Here is a 25,977-nt window from a genome sequence, read left to right as displayed (position 1 = left end):
TGGCTGGCCCAAAGTCACACAATGAGCATAATAAATCCAGGACCCAACACTATCCTGCTTCTCGCTCGGCGGAGAGAATGAAGGCTGATTCTACATCTGTCTCTTCACACACTCTGGGATTTCCTCCTGGGCAAAAACCATGTTATCACTTCCTCAGGAAAGCCTCTCCTGACCTCCCGGGAGAGTAGTCCAGACCTCCTTATTCTACCCCACCGAAGGTCCCCTCATTTTTCCTTAAAAGCAGGATCACAATTTGTAATCACATATGGATGTGATTAACTCCTGTCGGTCTCCCCAACCAGTGTGAAAGCTCCAGGGAGGTGGGAAGTGAGGCAGACCCCGTTCCAGGGCTTGCACAAGCCGTATCCAGTCTCCTTTCCTTACAGAACTTGACTGTTTGGGGCAGCGGTGCATTCAGCTACATCTGTATATGCCCCAGTCTCCCTTTCAGTTAAAGGTACCAGGTTCTGGCTTCTGAGATGAGTGTGGAAGAGGCTGGGGACCTCATGGAACTCAACACAAGGCGAGGGCAGGGAGGTTTTTCAGCCAGTTCCCTGTGTGCAGCTGGTACTCAGGAAATGCATGTACCCATCTAACCAGGCAGGAGAAGCAAAGAACCCCCAGAGCCACCTTCCTCTTGGAAATATTTTTATTGGTTCTGAGATAACAGGGCTGAGGCGAGCTGGAACGGGCACAGAGCTAAGGAAGGTGGTGAGAGGCTCTGCCCTGGGGCAGACATGCTGTGTGGGCCCCCCGACCCCAGCCAGCAGCGGCTTGGTCCCTGGCACTCGGCGCCCGGCCTGACCTCTGCCGGCCTGGCATGGTGGCCTCCTCGTTGGCGGGCGCCCCCCCCCTTTCCAGTTGCAAGAGTCGTGAGTCTTTTTCACAGTGCGGAGGGGTGGGGGTCCGGGGTGGGCACCTCCCCGGGGTGCAGGCAGGCCCCGTCCGCCAGTACATCCTGGGCTCTGGGCGGCGGCGGCGGCGGTGGCGGAGGCGGCAGGGTGAGGCGAGCTCAGGCTCTTCTTCTCCCGCCCCGCGGAGTTTGGCGGTCCTGGAGGGGCCCTGGCGGCCTCAGCGGGACATCATCCGGACAAACTCTGCAGTGGGGGCGGGTGGGATGGGCGGGGGTGGGGAGAAAGCAGCAGTCAGGGTCCAGGACACTGCGCCTCACCTTCCTCAGATTGATGCCTCCCTCCAGGTCTGTGGCCACCATCTCTGACCCGTGCTGGTCCCCAGTGTCGATCCGGAATTTTTTCTTTTTGGTCTCACCCACCACGTGGCATGCAGGATCTTAGTTCCCTGACCAGGGATTGAACCCAGGCTCCCTGCAGTGGGAGCATGGAATCCTAGCTGCCCCAACCACCAGGGAGGTCCCCCATCCAGCATCTTCCAATCCCTCTTCTTTGCAGCAGCCAGCAGGATCTTTCTATCTGTACGTGTGACCCTTTCAAACCTCTCATGGTCCCCACAGGACAACGGGCACAACCCCAAGGCCTTCCTGTTCTGGCCCCAGCTGACAGCTCCAGCCTCACCTGTCACTACTCACCTCCCACCACGAAGTTCAACTCCATGGAGGTGGAGCTGACTTCCCCCTCCCCTCCCGTCTTAGCTTTCCTGCAACCTGTCCTGCTCCCTTCTCTTTTAACTAGACTTTGTTTTTTAGAGCAGTTTTAGGTTCACAGCAAAATTGAGCAGGAAGTCCAGATTTTTCCATCTACCCCCTGCCTCTATACACACACACACACACACACACATACACAGCCTCCTCCATCACCAACATCCCTGAGCAGAGTAGGATGTTGCTTACAGATGAACCTATCTTGACTCATCATTATTACCCCACGTCCATGGTTACATTAGGATTTATCCTTGGTGTTGGAGACTCTCTGTGCGTATGCATGTGCTAAGTCGCTTCAGTCGTGTCCAACTCTGTATGACCCTATGGACTGTAGTCCCCCAGGCTTCTCTGTCCATGAGGATTCTCCAGGCAAGAATACTGGAGCGGGTTGCCATGCCCTCCTCCAGGGGATCTTCCCCAACCAGGGATCAAACCCGCCTCTCTGAGTCTGCTGCATCAGCAAGCAGGTTCTTTACCACGAGCACCACCTGGGAAGGCCTGGAGGCTCTATGGGTTTGGACAAATGTATAATGACATGTATCCCTATTATAGTATCACACAGAATAGTTTTACTTGCCTAAAAATCCTCTGTGTTCCCCCTATTCATCCCTCCTGCCACGAACAACTCCTGGCAACCACTGATCTTTCCATTGTCTCCGGTCTCCATAGTTCTGCCTTTTCCTGAATGTCATATCGTTGGAATCACAGAGTATGCAACCTTTTCAGATTTTCTTTCGCTAACTGTGCATTTAAGTTTCTTCCATGTCTTTTCATCACTTGATAGCACATTTCTTTTCCAACGCTGCATAATATTCCATTGCCTGGGTATACCATAGTTTTATTTATGTATTCACCTAGTGAAGGGCATGTTGGTTGTTTCCAAATTTTGGCAATTATAAGTAAGGCTGCTATAAACAGTAAATCTGTTTGTAGGTTTTTGTGTAGATATGAGTTTTCAATTCCATAAGGCAAATATCTCTTCCTTCTTTTTCACCTGGTGACTCCTACTTGTCTCTTAGGGCTCTGCTTACTTACAGCCTCCTCCAGGAAGCCTTCCTTAATCCTTGCCACTTTGGCAAAGGTGCCCCCACTGTACGCAACAGCCTGCTGTACTTTCCCCCAAATGGCATGGACTGTACTGCCGGCTTCTCTTTTCCTTGCTGGTCATGGGCTCCTCAAGGTGGGGATCAGGTCTTGGCACACAGCTGGTGTACAACACATGCTGGTAGAATGAATGGGAGATACTGGGCTTTCAGGGAAGAGCTGTCATCTATGGCGGTCACTACCTGGACGCAGGGTACCTGAAATGTTCAGCTCTGGTGGTAGCCAAGCCTTTGGTAGCCAAGCCTCTCCATTGCCACACTCTCCTGACCTTGAAGATCAAGATGAAGATCTGGGACCTTGAAGGCCTCAGAAAAGGCCTCCCAGCCTTTGTGTTCTGGACATATTCACAGTCTAGCTCATGTTTATCTTGCCTTTCTGCTCAGCATGCAAGTTCATGGAGTTTAGAATCAGTGTTTTGCTGTGTTTTTTTTCCCCCTGTATCCCATGGTGCCTTGGATGCTGTCATGAACAGTATAATGTATGGAATGGCTGAGATTCCAGGCCTGAGTTCATGACCCAGCTCTGCTTCTCTGTAAGAGAAGCAAGTTATCTTACTTCTTTGAGGCTCAGTTTACTCAATTGTAACATGAGGTAATAATAGTGCAGTCCCTGGAGTCATTGTAAAAATTAAATGGCATAATACATGTAAAGGTACTTAGTACAGTGACTGGTACATAATAAATGTTCAGTTCAGTTCAGTTCAGTCGCTCAGTCGTGTCCGACTCTTTGCAACCCCATGAATCGAAGCACGCCAGGCCTCCCTGTCCATCACCAACTCCCAGAGTTCACTCAAACTCACGTCCATTGAGTCAGTGATGCCATCCAGCCATCTCATCCTCTGTCATCCTTTTCTCCTCCTGCCTTCAACCTTTCCCAACATCAGGATCTTTTCCAATGAGTCAGTTCTTCACATCAGGTGGCCAAAGTATTGGAGTTTCAGCTTCAGCATCAGTACTTCCAATGAATATTCAGGACCGATCTCCTTTAGGATGGACTGGTTGGATCTCCTTGCAGTCCAAGGGACTCTCAAGAGTCTTTTCCAACACCACAGTTCAAAAGCATCAATTCTTTGGCGCTCAGCTTTCTTTATGATCCAACTCTCACATCCATACATGACTACTGGAAAATCCATAGCTTTGAATAGATGGACTTTGGTAGGCAAAGTAATGTCTCTGCTTTTTAATATGCTGTCTAGGTTGGTCATAACTTTCCTTCCAGGGAGCAAGCGTCTCTTAATTTCAAGGCTACAGTAACCATCTGCAGTGATTTTGGAGCCCAAGAAAAGAAAGTCTGTCACTGTTTCCATCGTTTCCCCATCTATTTGCCATGAAGTGATGGGACCGGATGCCATGATCTTCGTTTTTTGAATGTTGAGCTTTAAGCCAACTTTTTCACTCTCCTCTTTCACTTTCATCAAGAGGCTCTTTAGTTTCTGCCATAAGGATGGCATCATCTGCGTATCTGAGGTATTTGATAATTCTCCTGGAAATCTTGATTCCAGCTTGAACTTTATCCAGCCTGGCATTTTGCATGATGCACTCTGCTTAGAAGTTAAATAAACAGGGTGACAATATACAGCCTTGACGTACTCTTTCCCCAATTTGGAACCAATCTGTTGTTCCATGTCTGGCTCTAACTCTTGCTTGTTGACTTGCATACAGATTTCTCAGGAGGCAGGTCAGGTGGTCTGGTATTCCCATCTCTTTAAGAAATTTTCACAGTTTGTTGTAATCCACACAGTCAAAGCCTTTAGCATAGTCAATAAAGCAGAAATAGATGTTTTTCTGGAATTCTCTTGCTTTTTCCATGATCCAACAGATGTGGGCAATTTGATCTCTGGTTCCTCTGCCTTTTCTAAATCCAGCTTGAACATCTAGAAGTTCATGGTTCATGTATTGTTGAAGCCTGGCTTGGAGAATTTTGAGCATTACTTTGCTAGCGTGTGAGATGAGTGTAATTGTGTGGTAGTTTGAACATTCTTTGGAATTATCTTTCTTTGGGATTGGAATGAAAATTGATCTTTTCCAGTCCTGTGGCCACCGCTGAGTTTTCCAGATTTGCTGGCATGTTGAGTGCAGCACTTTCACAGCATCATCTTTTAGGATTTGGAATAGCTCAGCTGGAATTCCATCACCTCCACTAGTTTTGTTCATAGTGATGCTTCCTAAGGCCAACTTGACTTCACACACCAGGATGTCTGGCTCTAAGTGAATGATCACACCATTGTGGTTATCTGGGTCATGGAGACCTTTTTTATATAGTTCTTCTGTGTATTCTTGCCACCTCTTCTTAATATCTCCTGCTTCTGTTAGATCCATACCATTTCTGTCCTTTATTGTGCCCATCTTTGCATGAAATGTTCCCTTGGGATCTCTAATTTTCTTTAAGAGATCTCTAGTGTTTCCCATTCTATTATTTTCCTCTATTTCTTTGCATTGATCACTGAGAAAGGCTTTCTTATCTCTCCTTGCTATTCTTTGGAACTCTGCATTCAAATGGGTGTATCTTTCCTTTTCTCCTTTGCCTTTTGCTTCTCTTTTCACAGTTATTTGTAAGGCCTCCTCAGACAACTATTTTGCTTTTTTGCATTTCTTTTTCTTGAGAATGGTCTTGATCACTGCCTCCTGTACAATGTCATGAACCTCTGTCCATAGTTCTTCAGGCACTCTATCTGATCTAATCCCTTGAATCTATTTGTCACATCCACTATATAATCGTAAGGGATCTGATTTACATCATACCTGGTCTAGTAGTTTACTCTACTTTCTTCAATGTAAGTCTGAATTTTACAATAAGGAGTTCATGATCTGAGCCACAGTCAGCTCCCAGTCTTGTTTTTGCTGACTGTATAGAGCATGTACAGTTAGGATGATCACTAATTATGATTATTACTATTTTAAAAACACTTTTACTGAGCATTCGCTATGTGTCAGGTACTGAGTTCTGTGGGAATCTCAGAGATAAAGTAAGTAGGGTTCCTCTTTTCTCCAAAAGTTCAGAATTCAGTGGAGATATAACTAGCGCTTAGGGGCCAGTGTGAAGAACGAGGGTAAGCCTGAGGTGCTGTGAAAGCCCAGAAAAGAGGAAGCTCAGTCTGGGGACGGAGGGAAGTGGCCCCACTGCTGGGTCTTAAAGATGGAATAGACTTTAACCCCAGGGAAGAATAGAATACAAGGCATCCTGACAAAAAGAATTGTGTAATCAAATGAGAGCTTGGCAGGCTTTTGGATCACCTGTGGTTTTAAGGTGGAGTGTGAGTGAAGGAATGGTGAAAGCTGTGGCCAGAGAGGTGAGTTGTGGATAGATCTTAAGGGGTCTGAGTGTCAGGTTGAGGAATGTGGTGTTCAGAAAATACCTCCATGGATGGATACAGGAGAAGGTGGGCCAGTAGACATGGAATGAGATGGGTGGGGGCAGAGGGACACAGGAGTGGACAGACGGGTGATTCGATGGATACAGATGGGGAAAGGCCTGTGCACACAACCAACAGGTCCATGGGAGTACGGGTGGAGATACCAGCGGACGGGTAGAGAATAAATGTGTGAATGGACGTTGATGCATGGATAGATGGGAGGAGGTATACGGGTAGATGGAGGCATGGGTGAATGTACAGAATGAATAGATGCCTGGATGGCTAGGTAAGGCCACAGGTAAATGATTCTATGGATAATTATTTGGAGATCCATTAGTGGATAAATAGGCACCTGGACAGAAAAAGAGACAGATGGATGAACACATGGAAAGAGAGATCTGGAAAGATGGATGGATGGATGGATGGGTGTAGGAACAGACAATGGATTAGAGGGGTGGAAGGATGGAAGGGTAAGGGGATGAGAAGTTGGGGCAGATTGATGACTGCATGGTGGACTCACATGTGGAGGGGTGCTCTCTGTGGATGCCCACTCCTGTCTTGGTTCTTCTTTCACTCTCAAGACCCGCCTACCTTCAAAGTCCACTCGTCCATCCCCATTGAGGTCCACGTCCCGGATAATCTCTTCTATGTCTCGATGTCCCACCTGATGACCCAGGAGTTTCCTCATGGCCTCTCGTAACTCACTGGTGCTTATCTCCCCATCACCATTGGTGTCAAACTAGAGAGGGCATGAAGGAGGGAAGAGTTGCTACAACAGAAAGTCTGTCAGAAGCAGATCCCAAGGTTGAACCCCTTCTTCAGCATCATTGTCCCCCCCGACCCTTTCCCCAGAGTGCCTCTCTGTCCAAGCTTCTTCCCCTGGGGTGGGATCCAGAGGTCCAGTCTCCGTTCAGGTTGGGAATTCTAACAAGTCCCCCTGCCCCGCCTGTCCACTGTCCACCACTCACCTCTCGGAAGGCATCTCGCAGTTCCTTTACTCCAATCATATCTGCCGTTTCCGCCAGGAGTTTAGGTCCCATTAGCTCTACAAAGTCATCAAAATCCACGTGGCCACCCACTGGGGACAGAGGAACAGGCTAGGTCATCCATCTAACTACCGCCCACCTCCAACTAGACAACCAGGGGAGCTTTCAGCCCTCCCTGACCTTCCCAGCGACAGGCCCAGGGTAAAAGCAGAGGCCAAATGAGGACAGAGAAGTGACCATGGACAGGGGGGTTATCGCAAAAGAGCTCAGAGGAGTGGCCGGGGGCTAACTAAAGGAACAAGTCAGGAACTGGACAGGGGTACAGAGGGGAGAAAGAAACATGAGGTCACAGAGATAGGCAAAGAATTTCAGAGCAGGAGAGAGACAGAGACAAACACACAGAAAGACTGAGAGGGAAGCAGGAGTCATGAGCGCCTGGCGCACTTGCCCCCCTCTCTCCCTCACTGTGCAAGTGGAACTCACCTTCCAACCAGCCTTCAGAGGGTGGAAATACAGGAGACCTGCCCCTGGGGCCTGCTCACAACACTTGCAGCCGGTGACTGAGCTTGGGGGATAAATACCCAGCCCGAGAGACAGCTCCATGTGGGCCTTCGACACCAGCACCCTGAGCTCGATCACCCACAGTGGCAGCTCCTCGAGTGCCTTCTGCCTTGGTGCCCTGTCTTCACCCTCCTGCCTCCCTACTCTCTATCGACTCTGTCCTGCCCCTACTAAGTAAACTGCACACTCAAACCCTTGTCTCCTGGTCTGCTCCTGGGAGAACCCAAAGGGAGACAGAGAAAAACACAATAATGATAGCGTCCTCTGTTCAAGTCTTACTGAGTGCCAGGTATTGATTATTGGGCTGTTTAGAATATTACAGCTCAACAGTGTCTAGGGACTTCTTTCCTGGTGGTCCAGTGGTTGGGAGTCCCACCGGCCAATCCAGGGGACATGATCCCTGGTCTGGGAAGGTCCCACCTGCCATGGGGCAGCTGAGCCCGTGCATCACAACTACTGAAGCTCGCGCTCTAGAGCCCATGCTCTGCAACAAGAAAAGCCACCGCAACGAGAAGCCCACACACCGCAACCAGAAAGTAGCCCCTGCTCAATGCACTAGAGAGAGTCTGCAAGTAGCAACAAAGACCCAACACAGCCAAGATAAATAAATAATTTTTTAAAAAATAAAATATGTCCCCTAAAGAGAAACAGGCTCACAGATACAGAAAACAAACCAGCAGTCACCAGTGAGAAAGGGGGGTTGGGGGAGGGGCAACATAGAGGCTGGGGATTAAGAGATGTCAACTACTCTGTGGAAAATAAAAAAGCCATAGGAGTATATTGTACAGCACAGGGAATAGAGCCAATATTCTACAATAGCTTTAAATACAGTATAATCTATAAAAATTTGGAATCACTATGCTGTACACCTGAATGTAATACTGTAAATCAACCACACTTCAACTCAAAAAAAGAAATGCCCGGAATAGGCAAATCTGCTTAGTGCTTGCCCAGGGCTGGGGAGGGACTTGGGGGTGATGGCAGAGTGGTATAGGACTTCTTTGGTGGAGGGGGCATGAAAATATTTTAAAGTTGATTGGGGTGATGGTTGCACAACTCTGAATATACTAAAAGACACTGAATTCTATACTTTAATTCCCCAACCAGGGATCAAACCCATGCCCCCTGCAGTGAGAATAAGGAGTCCTAACCACTGGACCACCACAGAAGTCCCTGAAGGGAAGGCTTTAAGTGAGTCAACTGTATGATATATGAATATCTCGATAAAGCTGTTTCCCAAAAAAATGAATGAATAAATAAGCCAAGAAAAAACAATAAATAAATAAACATACCCCCAGTTAACTCCCCATTCCACCCCTCATTTTACAGGTGAAGAAACTGAGGCAGGCACAGGGAGGGTAAGTGGTTTGCCTGCAGGTCACAGAGCTAGGAAGAAGGGGGAGCTCAGAACTTGAACCCAGGCAGAGGACAGCAAGGGCGAGGCCAGGGAGGGAAGGGGGTGCCTGGCGGAGGGACTCACGGTTCATGTTGATCTGCTGAGACAGCTCGATGAGCTCCATCTCGGTGGGCATGTAGCCCATGGTGCGCATACAGTTACCCAGGTCTCGGCAGTTGATGTAGCCATCTTTGTCCTTGTCAAATTCTCTGAAGGCCTCCCTGAGCTCTGGGGAAGAGAAGGAAGGTGAACGTGGTGCAGGGGGAGGACCCGCAGAGTCTCCAGGGCAGAGGCGGCCCCGAGGGACCCATCGACTCATGCATTCCTCCAACGCCCGGCTCCCCAGAGGATGCCTGGCCCTGCACCAGACCCTGTTCACAGGAAGCCAAGACGTCTCTGCCCCTCTTCCCACCCACCTCCCTCCCCTCATCTTCCTGGATGGCTGAGCAACACCCTCCTCTAAGAGGCCAGGTCTCACCTTCAATCTCCTCTGGCCGCAGAGATCTGTCCTGAAACAAAAGAACATGTGCCATTAGCAGCTGGGAGGGGCCCGGAAGTCATCCAGTGCCCAGCTGAGGGCCATCCCAGTGGCAGCAGGCACTGGCTGGGAGGTGATGGGCAGCAGCGGAGGTGTGCCTGGACCATGTCCTGGAGGGGAAAAGTGCAGCCCCACTTGTCCAACACACATGGGAGAGGCCAGGGAGCCAGAAGCCCCTTCCACGGCCCAGAACCTCTGCACCCCTAACCCCTTATTCCAGACACAAGCATGTGGTCAAGGAACAGAGCTGATCTGGAGGCCAAAACCTGTAAATAAAATAGGGTTATTGGAAGGATTCCAACAGGCAGAAGAGGGCTCTACCCAATAAAACCAAAGGCTTCCCCAGTGGCTCAGTTGGTAAAGAACCCGCCTGCCAGTGCAGGGACACGAGACGCTGGTTCAATCCTTGGGTTGGGAAGATCCCCTGGAGAAGGAAATGGCAACCCACTCCAGTATTCTTGCCTGGAAAATTCTATAGTCAGAGGACCTTGAGGGCTACAGTCCATGGGGTCGCAAAGAGTCGGACATGATTGAGCATGCACACACACATGCCCAGTGAAACCAGGAAGAGTGGGGGAGAAGAGGGGCTGAGGGGGCGCAATGGGAGAAGCAAGAGGCTGGGAGAGGGAGAGTGGGGTCCAGACAGGCGCACAAGAGGGAGGAAGAGAAGGAGCAGGAGTGGAGGCAGGATTAGGGCTGCGCCCTGCTTCCTGGGCACCGCCCCACCTTCTCCAGTTGGGCTCCCATCGCAGACCTTGCCCCGTCACAGGACACAGCATAGGACCCTGGGGGCTGCCAGTGCCTCTGGCGGCTGCCAGGGTCCAAAGTACACGTCTCCAGCCTCAAGCAGTGCCCAGGTCTCCTTGGGGAGTCAAGGAAGCCCCAGGGTGAGGCATCCGAACAGATGGCAGAGAAGTCTCCAAAGAGTGGGCCCGGAGGGAGCAGAGGGCAGGCTCCGGCTGGTGACGTGCCAGCTGCCTCAGGCCTGCCCAGGAGAGAAACAGACTGGCATGAAATGGATGCGGTGCCCAGCTGGACATGCCTAGCAGGCTCCAAAACTGGTCCACAGTGCTCATCCTGCCCATATGTCATAGCTCCCTGCCCAAAGGGGCAGGGTGTGCCCGTCCTGAGGAAGCGCACACCAGGTGTGGGTAAACCATTCAGGGAAACAGACATGTGGGCGTGCCATAGCTGTGCACACAGGTTGTTCTAGCCCACTGGGCCAGGGCAGGTGAGAAGTTGCTGCCCACCTGCTCCAAACTGGCCCCAGGGCAAGGGATCCCAATGCCAGAAAACCCGGGAATCTTCTAGAAAGGGGCTGTTGAGCAACATTTTGCAGGACCACCAGCTGCACAGGAAGGACTCGGCTCTTGGAAGGGGCCATACATGGCAGGACCATGCTGAGAGTGTACATGAACTTGGCATGAGTAGTCTGCAGGCTCCCAGGTCCTGCCAGCAGCATTTCTAGCTGAAGCTGTCTGTCTCTGTGAGATGACTGAAAGGACTTCCACTTAAAAAGCCTGTCACCATGCACAGGGAGGGGTTGTCACTCTCTCTAACACCTACCCATTCCTACCTCTATCCCTACTAGCTGTTCTTAGTCAGACTGGGATCTTGAGTGACCACCCCTGGCATTTTCTCAATGCCTGGTACCCCCCATAAGTGAAAGCATCAGCGAGAATATGCATGTACACACACATGCAGGGTATGCTCACTAGGAGAGGCGACAAGTCCCTTCCCACCCTGCAGCCTCTCACATCTCCAGGATCAGCTCTGCAGCCCCCTCTCTGCTTCTTATAAACCCAGAACCAGGGTGCAGAAAAGCCAGTACCCCTTTGCCATGTGCCTGTGGCCAGAGCTGGTCCGGCTGAGTCCTGGTGGCTGGTCCCTGAATCACACGCTCCCCAGGGCAGAGTGGCGGGGGATGTGGAACAGAGCCAGGGATGCTCACTGACATGACAGGGAAACCATGAACACCGATTCAGGGGGTCAGGTGGGAACAGAGCCCACCACGGCCCTCACTCCCCAACTTATGCAGTCGAGGGATGAGTTTGGCCTCTAAAGTCAGATGGACTCAAGGACAAAGCCCGGATCTGCTGCTTCCTAGATGTAGGACGTTGGACAGGTCATTTCCACTGTATGAGCCACAGATTCCTCATCTGTAAAATGGGTTAATACCAGAAACCACCTTACAGGGTCTTTGTTAGCATCTGTGAGGCAAGATACGTAAAGTGTTTAGCAGGTGGCATTCAATAAACCCCGGAGAAGGAAATGACAACTCACTCCAACATTCTTCCCTGGGAAATTCCATGGACAGAGGAGCCTGGTGGGCTACAGTCCATCAGGTCGCAAGAGTCGGACACAACTTAGCAACTCAACCACCACCATTCAATAAACCTACCGATGTTTGAATCTATAACATCATCAATACCCTCCTCTCTGTGACTGTTCAGATACGTACGAGAGGCCGTTCAAGGCAGTGGCCACGTGTGACAATTTAAATTGGAATTGGAATCAAAGAAAATTAATAATCTACTTCCTCAGTTGCACTAGCCACATTTCAAGAGCTAGTGGCTACTGTAGAGGGCCGTACTAATTAGGAAAATGTTTCTATCATCATAGAAAGTTCTAGTGGTTGGTGCCGTGCATTCAGTACTGTTGTTCAGAAGACAGGGGGCCCTTGAGGCAGGCTCCCTGAGTCTGAATCCTACCGCTAATGCCCACCAGCTGTTACTTTGAGCATGTTACACTCTCCAACTCAATTTCTTCATCTGCAGATGGGGAAGATAATAGTACCTACCTCCTGGGGTTGCTCTGAGGCTTAAGCACCAAAGCACTGAGCACAGTGCCTGGCACATATTAAGTGCTCAAAAAAAAAAAAAAAAAAAAAAACCCAAACCCCAACTATAGCTTCTACTATTATTTTTTTGCTGGTGGATGTGGACTCACCAGGGCTCTGCAGCCATGAGTGGGAAACTCTGGGGGTCAGGTTCACAAGTTGAGGGTGTGAGGTGCGTCTGCCGGGGGATGCACACCACTGTGTACAGAGCCCCTCTTCTTCTCAGCACCTCCTTCCTCATGCCCCGTGAAGCCAAGTCGAACACGGCTCCACCGGGGCCAACTTACGTACAGGCTGCCTGTTCTCCGCGAAGCCCTTACGCAGGAAGATGCAGGCCGGGCCCAGCAGGTTGTGCATGACCGCGCAGTTCTGAGCCAGCATCAGGAGTGGTCCAGGGAGCTCGCCGCTGGCCGCCAGGCCCTCCTCGCTTGTCTGCACCACCGTGTAGCTGGTCTCCTCCTGGCGCATCTTCAGCCAGCACCAAGCAAATACAAAACAGAGGCAAGGTGTCACCTCTCTGGCCTAGCTGAGTCCTCCAGGCCCCAGCCTGGCTCCCAGTCCTAGAAGGGGCCCTTCTCAAGAGAAGACCTTGAGAGGCAAACACCAGGGTGCAAAGAGCCCTCAGGATGCACGGGGGGCAGGCGGCAAACTGGTCCGACAGACGGAGTCCCGGATCTTTGGCCAAAATAGATGCTCCAAGAAGAGCTGGGTGTGATACCCACTGTGTGGCACACCTGCAGACACACACACACACACACATACTCACACATGCATAGAAACACACCCTTGTGTGCAAACAGAAGCTCAGAGAGAGGAGCAGGCAGAGGGAGGCTTCTGTTCATTCAGGGAATAATGTCCTTTCCTAAGATACTCCCAACATCCCAGCACAATCCTCAGGGCTAAGCTCCCCAATGGACCTCTGATCCTACCCCTGCTGGAACCCACTGGAGGGTAGCGAGGACCATCAGAGCTGGCAGCAGAGCGTGACAGCTGGACACAGGGGCCATGGCAAACAGAAATAAAGCAGGCAGGTGTGAGAGGCGGGGCCTGGGGTAAGATGGATGCTCTGCATCCCCTCTGAAGGGACAGCATGACGTAACTCCAGCCTGGTTTTGCCAGACCTTCCGATTTAAAGCACTGGGTGGGGTAAACAAAGCACTTCTGTCGGTCAGCTTCCACCCAGCTTGTGGCCTCAAGACTAGACGCTGTCTCCCATCAGCAATCCTCCTCGTCCCTCCCTCCTTTGCTGGCTCCGTGCCTGGTCCAGAGACCTCTGGAGGCTGAGGCAGAGGCCCTCTGTGCTGACCAAATATAGCCGTGCTCCCTGGCCCCGGCCAACCCATCCTCCTCCCTGATGGTTCCCATGCAGCTATAAAAAGTCAGCACTGCCCACAGACCGTCCCCTTAGGACAACAGCAGCGTCCAGACACAACATTCTCTCCTAGCCCAGCCTCCCCGCCAGGATGCCCAGCATCCCCCTAGGTCGGGGTGGTCTGCCTTCAGCCCCCAGCTCGCATGCCTCCACCCCCAGAGTAAGGAGCTGGAGCCAAACCTTCCAAGGAAAGAGCAGTGAAAACTTAGAGGGCTGCCTCTGTCCAGGGACCCCAGAGTTGCATGTCCCACACATCCATTCTGCTGCATCCTCTTCCTGTCAGTTTCCTCCAGCTCCAAGAAGGTCACACTCAGGAGAAGACGCTAAGACCCAAGGGGTAACCTGCCCTCCCAGGTGGACAAGCAGAGCAGTCTCCCACATCTCGCCCTGTCCTCATGCTCCTTCTCCTCAAAGCCCCACAGTGTGGGACTACAGTCTAGACTCGTGTCCAACTTCTAAACTTCTTCCAGGCCTAGAGAGGAAGGAGCCATTTTCTGGTTCCTCTAAGGGCAAGCAGCCACACAGACCCAAGGTACGGGACCTCAGTGCAAGGCCCGAGTTCAGGGAGTGCAATAAGGGTCACCCTGGGTAGTCTTAGAACTTGAGGGGTGATCAGGGTCCATTCTGGTTTGATGACCAAAAGAGGTTCAGAGCCTCGGCCACTCTCACAGGCTACAGGGACCTGGCTAGAATGAGGGCAGGACCAGAGAGACCTTCTGGACAGAGGGAGCCAGGGAGTCAACTGTGGTTAAGCCCCAGTTATAATCTCAGAAGAGATTTTTGCAGAGAATCAGCCTTTTTGTTTCTGGCTCACTCTCACTCACTTGGCTCAGAGGAGCACACCCAGGAGGAGGAGGCAGCAGGCCGCAGGGAACTCAGAGAGGAGATTGAGTATAACTGGCTTTGGACTCAGACAGTCTTGGGGACAAATTCTGGCTCTGCCACTTGCTCCTGTGTGACCTTGGGCAGGTCACTTCACCTCTCTGGGCTCTGGTTTCCTTCTCTGTCCAGCGGGGGATGATCAGGGCCACTCACAGGATTCTGTGAGAGGCAACTGAGCCGTTGCGCAGTGCCTAGAGCATGGCAAGAGCCGAATATGTGGAGTTGCCATGGTGATGACAATGATGATGACAATGATGATGACGACGATGATGATGATGCAACTTGAGAGATGCTAGGCGCCAGAAGGCATTTACTTCTGGCTACAGAAGAAGTGGGAGAATATTTGCCAATCAGGAAAGAAGTGAGGAGGACAGAGAAAAATTTGCTCCCACGAAGCAAGAACCAGCGATGGCTGGGGAATTTCCACTGAATCTCTTGATCTTAACCCAGTCTGGCACCCAGTTGCCCCGGAAGGCAGCTGTTCTTCCCTGGCCAGTGATGGTACCTGACAGCCCAGTTCTGCCCAGCTCAGAGCCTGGAGGAGGCCACCTCTCTCCATCACCAATTCCCAGTCACCACACAGGAAGCCAACTGGGCAGCAGCCTATGGGATGACAATGTTTCCTGGCACCAGGGGGACATGTCCTGAGTGTGGCAGGGCAACAGGAGGAACCAGCGGGCCTCCTGACCTAACAGCTTTCTAACAACACAAGCTAGCCAAGACTGTGCTCCCTCTCATCGAAGGTATTCACAGGAGGAGGAGATGAGTAAGGAAGCACTTGATGTGGTGGGAGAGGGCATTGCCCAGCGAGTGGGAATTTGGACTAAGATGATCTGTACGGTCAGGTTCACGAATCTATGAATAACATCTCTGACAGCAGGAGAAAAAGAGAGAGGCAAAATTAAAAACAAAACCCCGCCTCTAGATTCACACAGATCAGGGTTTACATCTCAGCCCTGCTTCCAGTCAGCGATGGCATCTCAGGAACACTCTTATCTTTGAGTCTCGTTCCTTTCTCTAGAAAATAGGCAAGAGAACCACTCGGTGGAAAAGAGCAAATGAGATAACAGATGTTGGAGATCTTGTAAATATTCAGGAAAAAGCAATGTTTACTATTATTTTTTTAATGAAATTGAATGTAATATCTACTATGATCTTGTGCCTTATTCCATGGACTCAAAACCTCTCCTATTTCCTTTTCCTCATCTCCCTTCTCAGAAAATTTATGATTATGATTGTGATGATATGATTTTATGATTGTGAATCATAAAATTATGATTCTAATGCTATTAACACCAGCTAACATATACTGAGTACTGCATCCCAGACAGTGATCCCAGCTCTTTCTTTAGGCCCCATAATCACCTTAGGAGGTAGATGTTAGTATTTCCACTTGATAGACCAGGGAACTGAGACCCAGCAGGGGTCAAATAACTTACCCAAGGTCACATGGCTAGAAAGAGGAGACCTAAGAAGTCTGAGTCATGGGTGGGGTAGGACAGAAGGACAGCTCTTGTTCTTTGAGTTCACCTCTTGAAGGTCTGGACAGAACTCAGGGAAAGGGCATTCGCCCGATGGTCCTCTAGACTAATTCAGATCCATTTCTACTTCTCTGCAACAGTGTGGAGGCCACGTCTGATGCAATGGACTCTCCTTTAAGATGACAGATGACTGGGGGTGGGGAGTGTGCACAGAAGAAACAGTCAACCCTCGGAAAGATCCAAGGAACAGCGAAGATTAAAAGGAATTTGATGTGAGCAGCTTAGCTAAATGAGGAAGAAGATGAGCAGAAAAGCCTGAAATGTCCTAAATTGAGAGGCTGTCAAACTAACAGAGGGGGTAGGAACGGGTTGGGGGTGGAGGAGCCATTAGCAAACCTGAGACCTTGGATAAGTCACTTAACCTGAGTGGCAATCAAGTTCCTTCTCTGCAAAATGAAAGAATTGGAGGAAACCATCCCTCATATTTCTTGTTCCTTTACGAAATATCTGTGGATTTCTTCTACGGCCTGACTACAGAGGGCCAGAAATACAGGCAGAGCCCACCTAAAGCAAGATCCTTCAGACGTAAGCCCAGGCTTGCAGGAAGATGATTATTTGCTTTCCAAAAGGGATTCTTGCAAAAGGATATTATCCTGGTGTATAAGCAATGCATCCACTGCAGAACGCAATTGACAGACACCTTTGCTGTATACTCCATTTCTCGATGGAAACAACCCTGGGGCCCTGAGCCAGACTGGCCCTATTTGTGAGTCTCTGACCTGACTCAAGAATTCTCAAGGGTAGAAGGGGATGTCCAGCTTGTTTCCTCTCAGTAACAATGGGATCTACTTCAAAACCCACAACTCTGAAGACCTTAGAGACCACCAGAGAGGGTCAGAGTCTCTCAGAGGAGATGAACGAACCCCTCCTCCACCGCTGGGAAAGAACCACCAGCAGCAGAGTCAAAGTCCAGCTTAACCCTCTTCTCATCCTGTGTATCCCGAGGCATTCTGTCCATGCACATCCTAAGGACCCTACATGGTTTCTTTCCTAAATCTTATGCAAATTCCCAATCACAGGCCCCCATGCATCTCTAAGTCCCAACTTCAGCTCAGAGCCCCGGGACACAGACAACTGTGATAGGAAGGAATGCAGAGGCAGGAACAGGGAAGCGGCCCAAGACAGAACCACCCTCTCCGCCCCCAACCTCTGGGACAGGTGGCAGGATGCCCCAATCTCCCACCCCAGGTCTTAAGAACTCCAGAAACATACCTTCCTTGAGAGATTTCTCAGTGGAGACTTGACACAGTTGCCCATCCTAAGCTGAGGCAGCCCCTTTCAGGATCCCTGGGTCCATGAAGGAGGCTCCCGGGGGCTAAGAGACCTGAGTCCCGGTCCCTGCCAACCCCAGCCTCCCTCTGCCTGCGCCGTGCTTCCTCCAAGACCGGCTGAGCCCTCTCTCCTGCGCGCGTGCTCTCTTACTCGTCTGCCTGTTCCTGCTCCCTGATTTTTTTTTTTTTTGGTGGATTGTGTGTGTGTTCGTGTGTGTGGGTTTAACTTTCTGGACACTTTCTTAAGGAGATGAAGGCAGGAGGGGAGAGTGCAGGCACAGAGAAAACCGCCTGAAGAGCTGATGGCAGAGGGCAGCCGAGCTGGAGAAGGCTGCGGGATCAGCTACATGAGATTACAGCCGAGTCCTCTCCCGGTTCACTCCCCTTCCCTCGGCCCCTCCCCTCCCGCTGTCAAATCTGCGGGGAGATTGCCTCGGGGAGGGGAGCCCAGAATGGCAGCTGCAGCTGGGAATTAGGCCAGCAGACCCAGAAGGGGAAGCAGGCTAGTTTGGGCCCCCAAATCCACGGGGCTTCGCAGCTCCCAACCTTGTGTGTGCAGTCTCTCTCTCTCTCCCTCTCTCTCTCTCTCTCTCTCTCTCTCTCTCTCTCTCTCTCTCTCTCTCTCTCTCTCTCACACACACACACACACACACACACACACACACACGCACCCAGGGACGAACAGGCATCTTAATCACCCCCGGCCATCGCAGCTAGATCGAGAGATGGCGGCTCCAGTCGAGGCCCTGGAGATCTTGTGACGACTCTCCATCACGCTCCATTTTTCACACTTGCCTCCTCACTGAAATGGGATGAGGCTTCGGGGCTGGAAGCACAGTTGAGCCAAAAGCAGCTCCTTCCGCTGGCTCCCTTCACCGTGTGCGGTCTTTCCGACCCAGGGGAAATCAAGAGCCGGCCCTGAGGGGGTCCTGACGGAGGCAGTGCTGGCCCAGCAGGCGTGAGCGAGCAAGGGCGACGAACCTTCTCCCAAACCCTCTGCCTGACCCTGACAGAGCATCTTTCATCGGCTTCCTCGGGGCGCAAAGCAGAGAGGCCGCCCTTTGCAAAGGGATCGTCACAGTCCCATGAATGGAACTTCTTAGGTAGCCGGCAAGTCCTCGTCCCTCCGGGTTCCAGCTTTGATGTGAATTCATCTCAAGCCTCAGATGTCACCATCGAGACCTACAGCCCGGAGCCAGATGACCCAGGAGAGTCTGTATCCACGTTTCCCTGCACCCCTGCTTTTCTCAGCAGGGGGCACCAGAGACAGGCTGGAACTTCAAGCTCCTTCCGGGCCCTGATGGAAAAACCCTTCCGCGCACTGCTCTGAGTTTCAGTCCGGAGAGGGTCCTTTCGCAGGAATTTTTTTTTTTTTTTGGTCCAGTTTTGGGTGGCTGATCAGAGCTCCCGTTAGGGATAGATGGGTGGGGACGCTGACCAGAAGCTGCCACAGGCCAGCTCCCAGGAAACTGGGAAGGCAGGTCCCTGGGTGGCTCTTGACAACCGAGCAGTGACGGCAATGGAATGGCTTAATCAGGGGAGTCATTCAGCAGCCTGGTTTGGCCTCCGGAGAGGGATGTGGAGGAGGAGGGGCACCCCCTGGGGACACAAGGAGAAGCCTGGGGTGGGGGAGAGGTTGTTGACGTCTAAAGGGTAGGAAAGGGGAGTGAAGATACTTGGAGGGTGGGGCGTGGAGAGCTGGTATGGGAAGAGCCAACAAAAATGCCTTCTTCAAAGACCTGTTTCTTGGAAGCAAAGCGTGAAGGCAGGGTTGTGAGAAGAGCAATGAACTCAGATGAAAGGGAAGGGTCTGGAGGCCTAGGATGAGTCCTGGCTCTGCCGGCTTCTGAACATTCACCTGGCAGGGCTCAGTTCCCTCACCTGGTTATAAGACGTGTGTGACGCAGAACAGGTACTGGAATGAGGAATTATTAACATGGAAGGAGGAAGTATCATTTGTCCCATGTGCTTGGCTCTTGGAATGTTGTAGGAACAAGATACACACAGTCCCTGTTTTTAGATTTGATTCCTGGGTCAAGAAGTTCCCCTGGAGAAGGGAATGGCAACTCACTCCAGTATTCTTACCTGGCGAATTCCATGGACAGAGCAGCCTGGAGGGTTACAGTCTGTGGGGTCACAAAGAGTCAGGACACGGCTGAGCAACTAACACTTTCACTTTCACTGCTTGCAGGGAGCTTACATTCTAGCAGGGGGGCAGGAGATACTAAAGAGCTATCAACTTACTGAATCACAGTTCAGGTCAATGCCATGAAGGGGAAACACAAACACTCTGAGAATGAGCCAGAGGGATCTTAGTGTAGGGGGATCAGGAAAAAAAAGACTTGCACACAAAATCTAGAGTCTTGCAGACTCTTTTGAAAAGCTAGGGGCTTACCACAGACCCCAGAGGGGAGATGAGTTAGGCTCCAGGTAAGGTACAAACCCAATTTGTATGAGCTAAATGGATGGATATATGAAAAGACCGGACAGGGTGAACCAGGCGCGTTCTCAGTGCTGGCTGCAGACTAGAATCACCGGGGAACTTCCCCGAAGATGCTGATGGAATAGGTGTAGGTGAGTCCCGGGCACCGGTGTTGTTTAATACTCCAGGTAATTCTAACCTCCAGCCAGTGTTGAGAACCACTGATCTAGAGGTAAAGAGTTCAGCATGTGGAGTTGGACAGACCTGAGTTCAAATCTTGCCCTGCTGCCTACCAACCATGTGACCTTGAGGACTTGTTCATCTTTCTGAGCCTCGGTTTCTTTATTTATAAAACGGGTACTCTAATAACCCTTCCCTGTAAGACTTATGAGGAGTTAATGACATCACACCTGCAAATGGCTTGGCACAGTGCCCAGCACCTGGAAGGTGCTCTGTCCCCTGCCCAGCAGCCTTGGTCTAGCAGGACCCCCACTAGGTCAGACCTGGTGACTCCTGCCCCCTGCAGTCCAGTCCAGGACACAGCACCCATTTGTCAACCTTGGGATTTGCTTCTGTCCTTGGAGACAGGAGACAGGACTTTTCCCCCTATGGAAAAATCTGCCTACTTTGAAGAAATCCCATCCTTCTTTAGCAGAGGGGGTGCCGACAGTAGCCTGGGGGCTTAACAGAAGAAAGGGATTTGGGATTCAAACCCAGAGCTCGCTTAAGCTATTTTAGGTTGGACAGATGGGGTGGTGGTGGTTCTGCATGACAGGAGTAGCTACTGATCTTGACGAGGAAGATGGCTTGACCTTCAGCAGAAAATTTTATAAAGGGCTGAATGGTGGAGGCTTCCTTAAGGAGCAAAGCACATTGCATGGCCCCCACCTTCCCATCCCTGTGCACTGTGGCAGCAGGCCTGGGCCTTCGGAAGCCACACTTAGAGTTCTGGAATGGGATAATAGGATCAGAGGGATGAGAAGGATAAACCCGTTGCTGATTATTCCTGATTAGGAGGGAGGCTGGCTTTGGGCCCTGAGCAGTCCTAACGCCAGCATTTGAACTTGGGATGGCAGCCCAGTGTTAAGACACTTGGGGAAAGCTGGGTTGTAACCTGAGAGGTGCTTTGTGGACGCTTCTGACAAACAGGAAACACACTTCTGTGACTTTCTACCAGCCAGTATGGTGTGGCACTGGCAGACTGGAGAGACACAGCATGTCACAATCCTGCCTTTTACTTACTCTGGGACCTTTGGTCAACCTACTTCTCCTCTCTTGAGCCTGTCTCTTCATCTCTAAAATGGGGGGAGATGATGCTACATTTCACAGTTTGCTATGGAGATAAGATAATGAGAAGATGCTTATAATGAGAAGATGCTTATAATGAGAAGAGGCTTTGTCCATTTTTTACTGGGCTCTAGACAGAGATCTAAAGTGCCAGTGTTGCTTCTGCAAAACCTACGAACTGACACCAAGACACTAGTATCATCTATAATCTATGTCAACCACAAACAGGCCTTCTCTTCCCCTTTCCCAGGCCCCAGAGAAAGGCCACAGGGGCTCCCAGCCCTCTAAGAGAGCAGTAGGAAGTGACCTGACCGGGAAGGAGTAAGTAATACACCCGAGCCGTCATCCTAGGCACACAGGCCTAGTGCACTTGAATCTGTTAGGACCCAAATTGTCATGGTCTGTCTCCCTCATCTTAACTATGGGAACTAAGAAACTCTAAAGTCCAGAGGCTGGAGATACCCATCATTCATTCATTCATACATTAAGTATCTTTGATCCTGTTATGCACAAAGCAGTTTAGGAATTGTTCTGGCCTACTCAAATCAGAAGAGATGTCCCTATAGTTAGAGAAAGGGGAAGGATGGGACGGATCTATGGGTTTTATTCATATTTGCCTCCTCTAAAGAGGTTTCTCTTCCCAAACTTAAAATAAGGAACAGAAAGACTATCCTTTGGGTAGTTTTCTGGACTTCCCTGATGGTTCAGTGGTTAAGATGGTGTGCTTCCTATTGCAGGGGTGCAGGCTCAATCCCTGGTGAAGGAACTAAAATCTCATATGCTGCGCAGCCGAAAAAATTTTTAATTAGTTTTCCAGGACCCAATGCCAAGAGTTGCCTGGTACCACATCTTCCCTCTAGGCAGTTGGGTGGTGCGCCATTAGCTGGCCACAAAGAGGATACCAGGGAAGGTCCTTGGTTGTTCAGCTCCTTCCTTTAGTGGCCTTCCTCACTTGGCTCAGAGACAGCTTTCAGACTACCTTATGCAGGCCCTCATTTTGACAATCACTCTATTAATAATAATAATAACATGAATGAAGCCTGAGCCCTCTTCCAGCACCCACTCTGAGCCAGGCCATTTGGCATCCTTAACCTTGTATAACCCTCATGAGAGTTCTGCAAGGTAGCTTTTTGTTGTTGTTGTTAGTCTCATTTCTGGATGAAGAAACCCAGACCAGAGAGAGAAAATAACAGGCCCAAGGTCACAGCAGTGGGAAGTGACATTGCTGGAATAGGAATCTTCAGCTCTATCTCCCAACCCACCATTCCACGCCTTAGCCTCAAAACCACATGCTCTCCCTGCAGGCAGTAAGGATGCTCTGTGAGGTCACTGGGAGAACCCTAATTCCCATTCCCCCTCGTGAGGGAGTCTATCTTGATACCCTCAGTGTCACTTTGGGCCCTGGCCCTCCCTGACTCTGTTACAAATGGAAACAGGTTCTGACACAGCCCTTGGTAGTGAGTCAACAACAACAATAATAACATCCATAGACCCTTGCTCTAGGCCAAGCTCTGTGTATATCTTCATATCCCCTTTAATTCCGCCCCAAACCCATTGAGATACTCTGTGTGTGTATGCTCAGTCACGTCTGACTCTTTGGGACCCTATGGATTGTAACCTGCCAGACTCCTCTGTTCATGGAATTTTCCAGGCAAGAATACCGGAGTAGGTTATCATTTCCTTCTCCAGGGGATCTTCCCGACCCAGAGATTGGACCCGAGTCTCCTGCATTGGCAGACAGGTTCTTTACCACTGCACCACCTGAGATACTATGATTATCCCAAATATGCAGATAAGGAAACATAGGTTTACTGAGGTTGAGCGATTCACCAAAGGTTAAAAAAAAGAAGAACTTGGGAGACATGAAAAATATATTTCCCTAGGGCTATATTTTGCCCAAAGCAGATCCTATCTGAAAGTTTCTATATTCAGAACCTCATTTCCCTTCTCTTGGTTCTGACCTAAGGACAGAAATCTCCATGCAGAGAGAAGGGACAGAAAGACTAATTCTTGCGGGAGACTGGAGACTCTGACCCAAAGTCCCAGGCTGGGTTTTATTGTTGTCGTTGTCGTTGGAGCAGATGTCTTAGAGCCATCAGCAGGAAGCCCAGACTGGATGTGCCCAGCTTTAAAGAGAAAGTCGGCAGCTCCAGAGGCAAGAGCTTCCAGGGGGAGGTAGTAAATATTTGATGGGACCTTCCAGCTTCTCCTGACTCAGGTGACCCTGGTGACATTTCAGAACACTGGACGGAGAACAGCCTTCATTTCATGACTGAGAAAGTAGAAGAAAGAAAAGCACATGAGCTGAAATGCTCTGTGCTCACAAAGGGCCCAGGCAGACAAATTCTGCAAGGCTGGAAAGAAAGGGCTCCTTTTCTAGGAACGAAGTCGGATCACTGGCAAACTAAATAACCAGAAAGTGTGTGATCCTCAATGACCTACGCTTCCAAGCTTCTAGACTGCTAATCTCCAAAACAGTCAGGACCCCACTACCCTCTCTATTTTCATCTCCATAGTGCCCAGCAAACGCCTGGACAAAGCAGGTGATCAAAAAATATTTGATAAGTGCAACCGATAGTTGTCACCGATTCAACTGGCACGGTATCCCTTTCGCAAGCCAGCCCACTCCTGCCCTAACACCTGACACCCCCTCAGTCATACAGAAGCCACCGCAGTCAACACAGCGCTGCACTGTCACAGCTCTGCATCCACATCTCTACTCTGGAGAAACTGTTTCCAACTGCCTCAACTAACGAGGGCTCCTGGCAGGAACAAAGCCAGACTGCTGCCCTATCACACCACCACCACAGCCCCGCGCAACCCGAGCCTACGTGCAGCCGCCTTCATGTCAGACCTCCACCGGCATCAGCCGCAGCGGAGTAGTATTTTGAAAAGGAACTGTGCACATCTGAAGCAAAACACACACGGCCTCCTTGGAGTTCTGATCCAGCCTGGCAAGCCAGGAGCTTGAAACGGCTTCTTTACGCTACATCCCAGCACAGAAACGCACAGGCCCGCCCCCACCCTCCATCCCCCACACACCATGCAAACACTCTGATCACATCTATGCACTACACCCCTCCTCGGCTGCCGCAGAACAGTGTCCACGCCGTGCCAACGAGTTCAACTTAATTATGGACTTGGAACTAGACAAAATCCTGGCTTCGCTCGGGAGTTCACAGGTCCGTTTCTGCTGAGCTTCTCTCCCCAGCAGCACGGCCTCAAACTGTAGATCTGGATTATGACTACGGGGCCATTTCTAAAGGGCAGGTGCCCAGCTGCTTGGGGCTCTTCAGAGAAAAGAAACAAAATGAGCCACTCGAGACCCCTTAGCGACCTTTCTGACCCTAGAATGCACACTAACTCAGACCAGGGATCTCTGGGTGTTCTTCCACGTCTCACAACTCGACAACTGCCCGCGGCCATCCTTGTGGCATTCCTAGATGACAACCTCCTTGAAATACCCTCAAAGTTCCAGTTTGAGCCATAGTTCTTACAGCCCTCCATGTCTACCCACACACTTCTCTTTTCTCATATTTTTTAGTTCTCCTAACTTTTCCCAGGTCTTTGGGGCCACCACAAGCAATGGCTAGGGTCCCTCATCGCCTGACAAGGCTGTGTACCCCAAAGTCCCCTCTCTTGACCCCCAGACTCCATGCTCATTCATTGGTCTTCTCGGTCAGAGGCCAAAAGAGTGGGTTTGGCGCCACCTGCTCGGAGCACCCCTCCTTGACCCCTGCAAATTTCCAAGCGGTTTGTGGAGGTCGCTCCTTTCCAAGACTGGCCCGTTCTGGCAGGTGGAGGGAGTCTAAGCGGTGGTGCCTGGCCCGGAAGAGGCCCGGAGCGTGGACAGCGCACAGGGTGCTGAATCAGGCACGGGGGAGGAGGCGGCGCGCGGACTAGGGCGCCAGGCGGCGGGAGGACCAGAGGAGCGTGACCTGGGGGGCCGCGGGCAGCGGGAGGAGGGCTGTGGGCGCGCAGTCGCGGCAGGGTCCCGAGCGCCTCTCCAGGGAGCGGGTGGGAGGCGCGGCCCTTACCTGGCCGAAGGCGGAGCTGAGCATGGGGCGCAGCTGGTGGAGGAACGGGTCTGCCTCGGACGCGGCGGCTGGAGCGGAGTCCCCGCGACCCGGGGCTCGCAGTGAGCCCCGGAGGCCGAGCGCCGGGGACAGACCCCGTTCCTCCCCATCCCGCCCGCGGGCCGGCGGCAGCGGCGACGGCGGCGAAGGTCGGGACGCCGCGGCCGGCGGCGCCTCCCGGGGCCTGCAGTGCGCCTGGGGGAGCCCGCGCCGGCTCCCCCGCGCGCCCTCCTCTCGCGGCGCCGGCCGGCACAGGGGCCTCCGCGAACTGGGGTCCCCGGACGGCGACGGCGTGCCAGGGCAGGGGCCGGGCAGCCGGCGACTGGGCAGCACTGGCTCCCGGGCAGGGCCGTGGCGGGGAGCCCGGCTGCCCCCGCTCGCCGCCGCCGCCGCCGCCTTCAGCAGAGACGTCTTGGACTCGCTTTTGGCGATGTGCGAGCTCATCGCGGCGGGGCCCGCGCTCGCATGGCCCGGCGGGGGCGGCGCGGTGCGGCGCGGCGCTGGGCCCCCGGCGGGTAGAGAGCGGGGCGCCCGGCGGGAGCCGAGCCCGAGGACGCGCTGGAGGCGGGCGCCGTCCCCCGGCCGCTTAAATGCGGCCCCGTCGCCGCCGCCCATGTGACAGCGCAGCCTCTACGCCCGGAGCCCCGAGCTCCCCGGCGGCTGGCGGTGCGAATCTGGGGGGGCCGCCGGCTGTCCCCGAAGAGTCCACCCCCGGCTCCCCGGCGGCCCAGG

The 25,977-nt window shown here is 51.8% G+C and overlaps 1 protein-coding gene across 4 annotated transcripts; it reads right to left on the bottom strand.

The window, feature by feature from the left end:
• Window positions 1-631: 631 nt before the first annotated feature.
• CABP1 (calcium binding protein 1) lies at window positions 632-25,977 on the bottom strand. Of its 4 annotated transcripts, none has more exons than XM_019978076.2 (7): window positions 17,402-18,000; window positions 12,686-12,862; window positions 9,496-9,526; window positions 9,102-9,245; window positions 7,043-7,152; window positions 6,666-6,813; window positions 632-1,097 (listed from the first exon to the last, which is right to left on the bottom strand). In XM_019978076.2, the coding sequence occupies exons 1-7, from the start codon at window positions 17,444-17,446 to the stop codon at window positions 1,072-1,074; spliced, it is 681 nt and encodes a 226-aa protein (XP_019833635.1). In that variant the 5' UTR covers window positions 17,447-18,000; the 3' UTR covers window positions 632-1,071. The 4 variants fall into 4 exon arrangements, with proteins under 4 accessions (XP_019833635.1, XP_070625790.1, XP_070625788.1 ...); XM_070769689.1 differs by lacking the exon at window positions 17,402-18,000 and adding an exon at window positions 14,591-15,378; XM_070769687.1 differs by lacking the exons at window positions 12,686-12,862; window positions 17,402-18,000 and adding an exon at window positions 25,207-25,977.

The sequence above is a fragment of the Bos indicus genome, chromosome 17, assembly GCF_029378745.1.
Source record: "Bos indicus isolate NIAB-ARS_2022 breed Sahiwal x Tharparkar chromosome 17, NIAB-ARS_B.indTharparkar_mat_pri_1.0, whole genome shotgun sequence".
In the NCBI taxonomy this organism is placed as follows: domain Eukaryota; kingdom Metazoa; phylum Chordata; class Mammalia; order Artiodactyla; family Bovidae; genus Bos; species Bos indicus.
The sequence above is the reverse complement of the archived record's forward strand: the minus strand, read 5'-3'. Positions and strand labels throughout refer to the sequence as shown.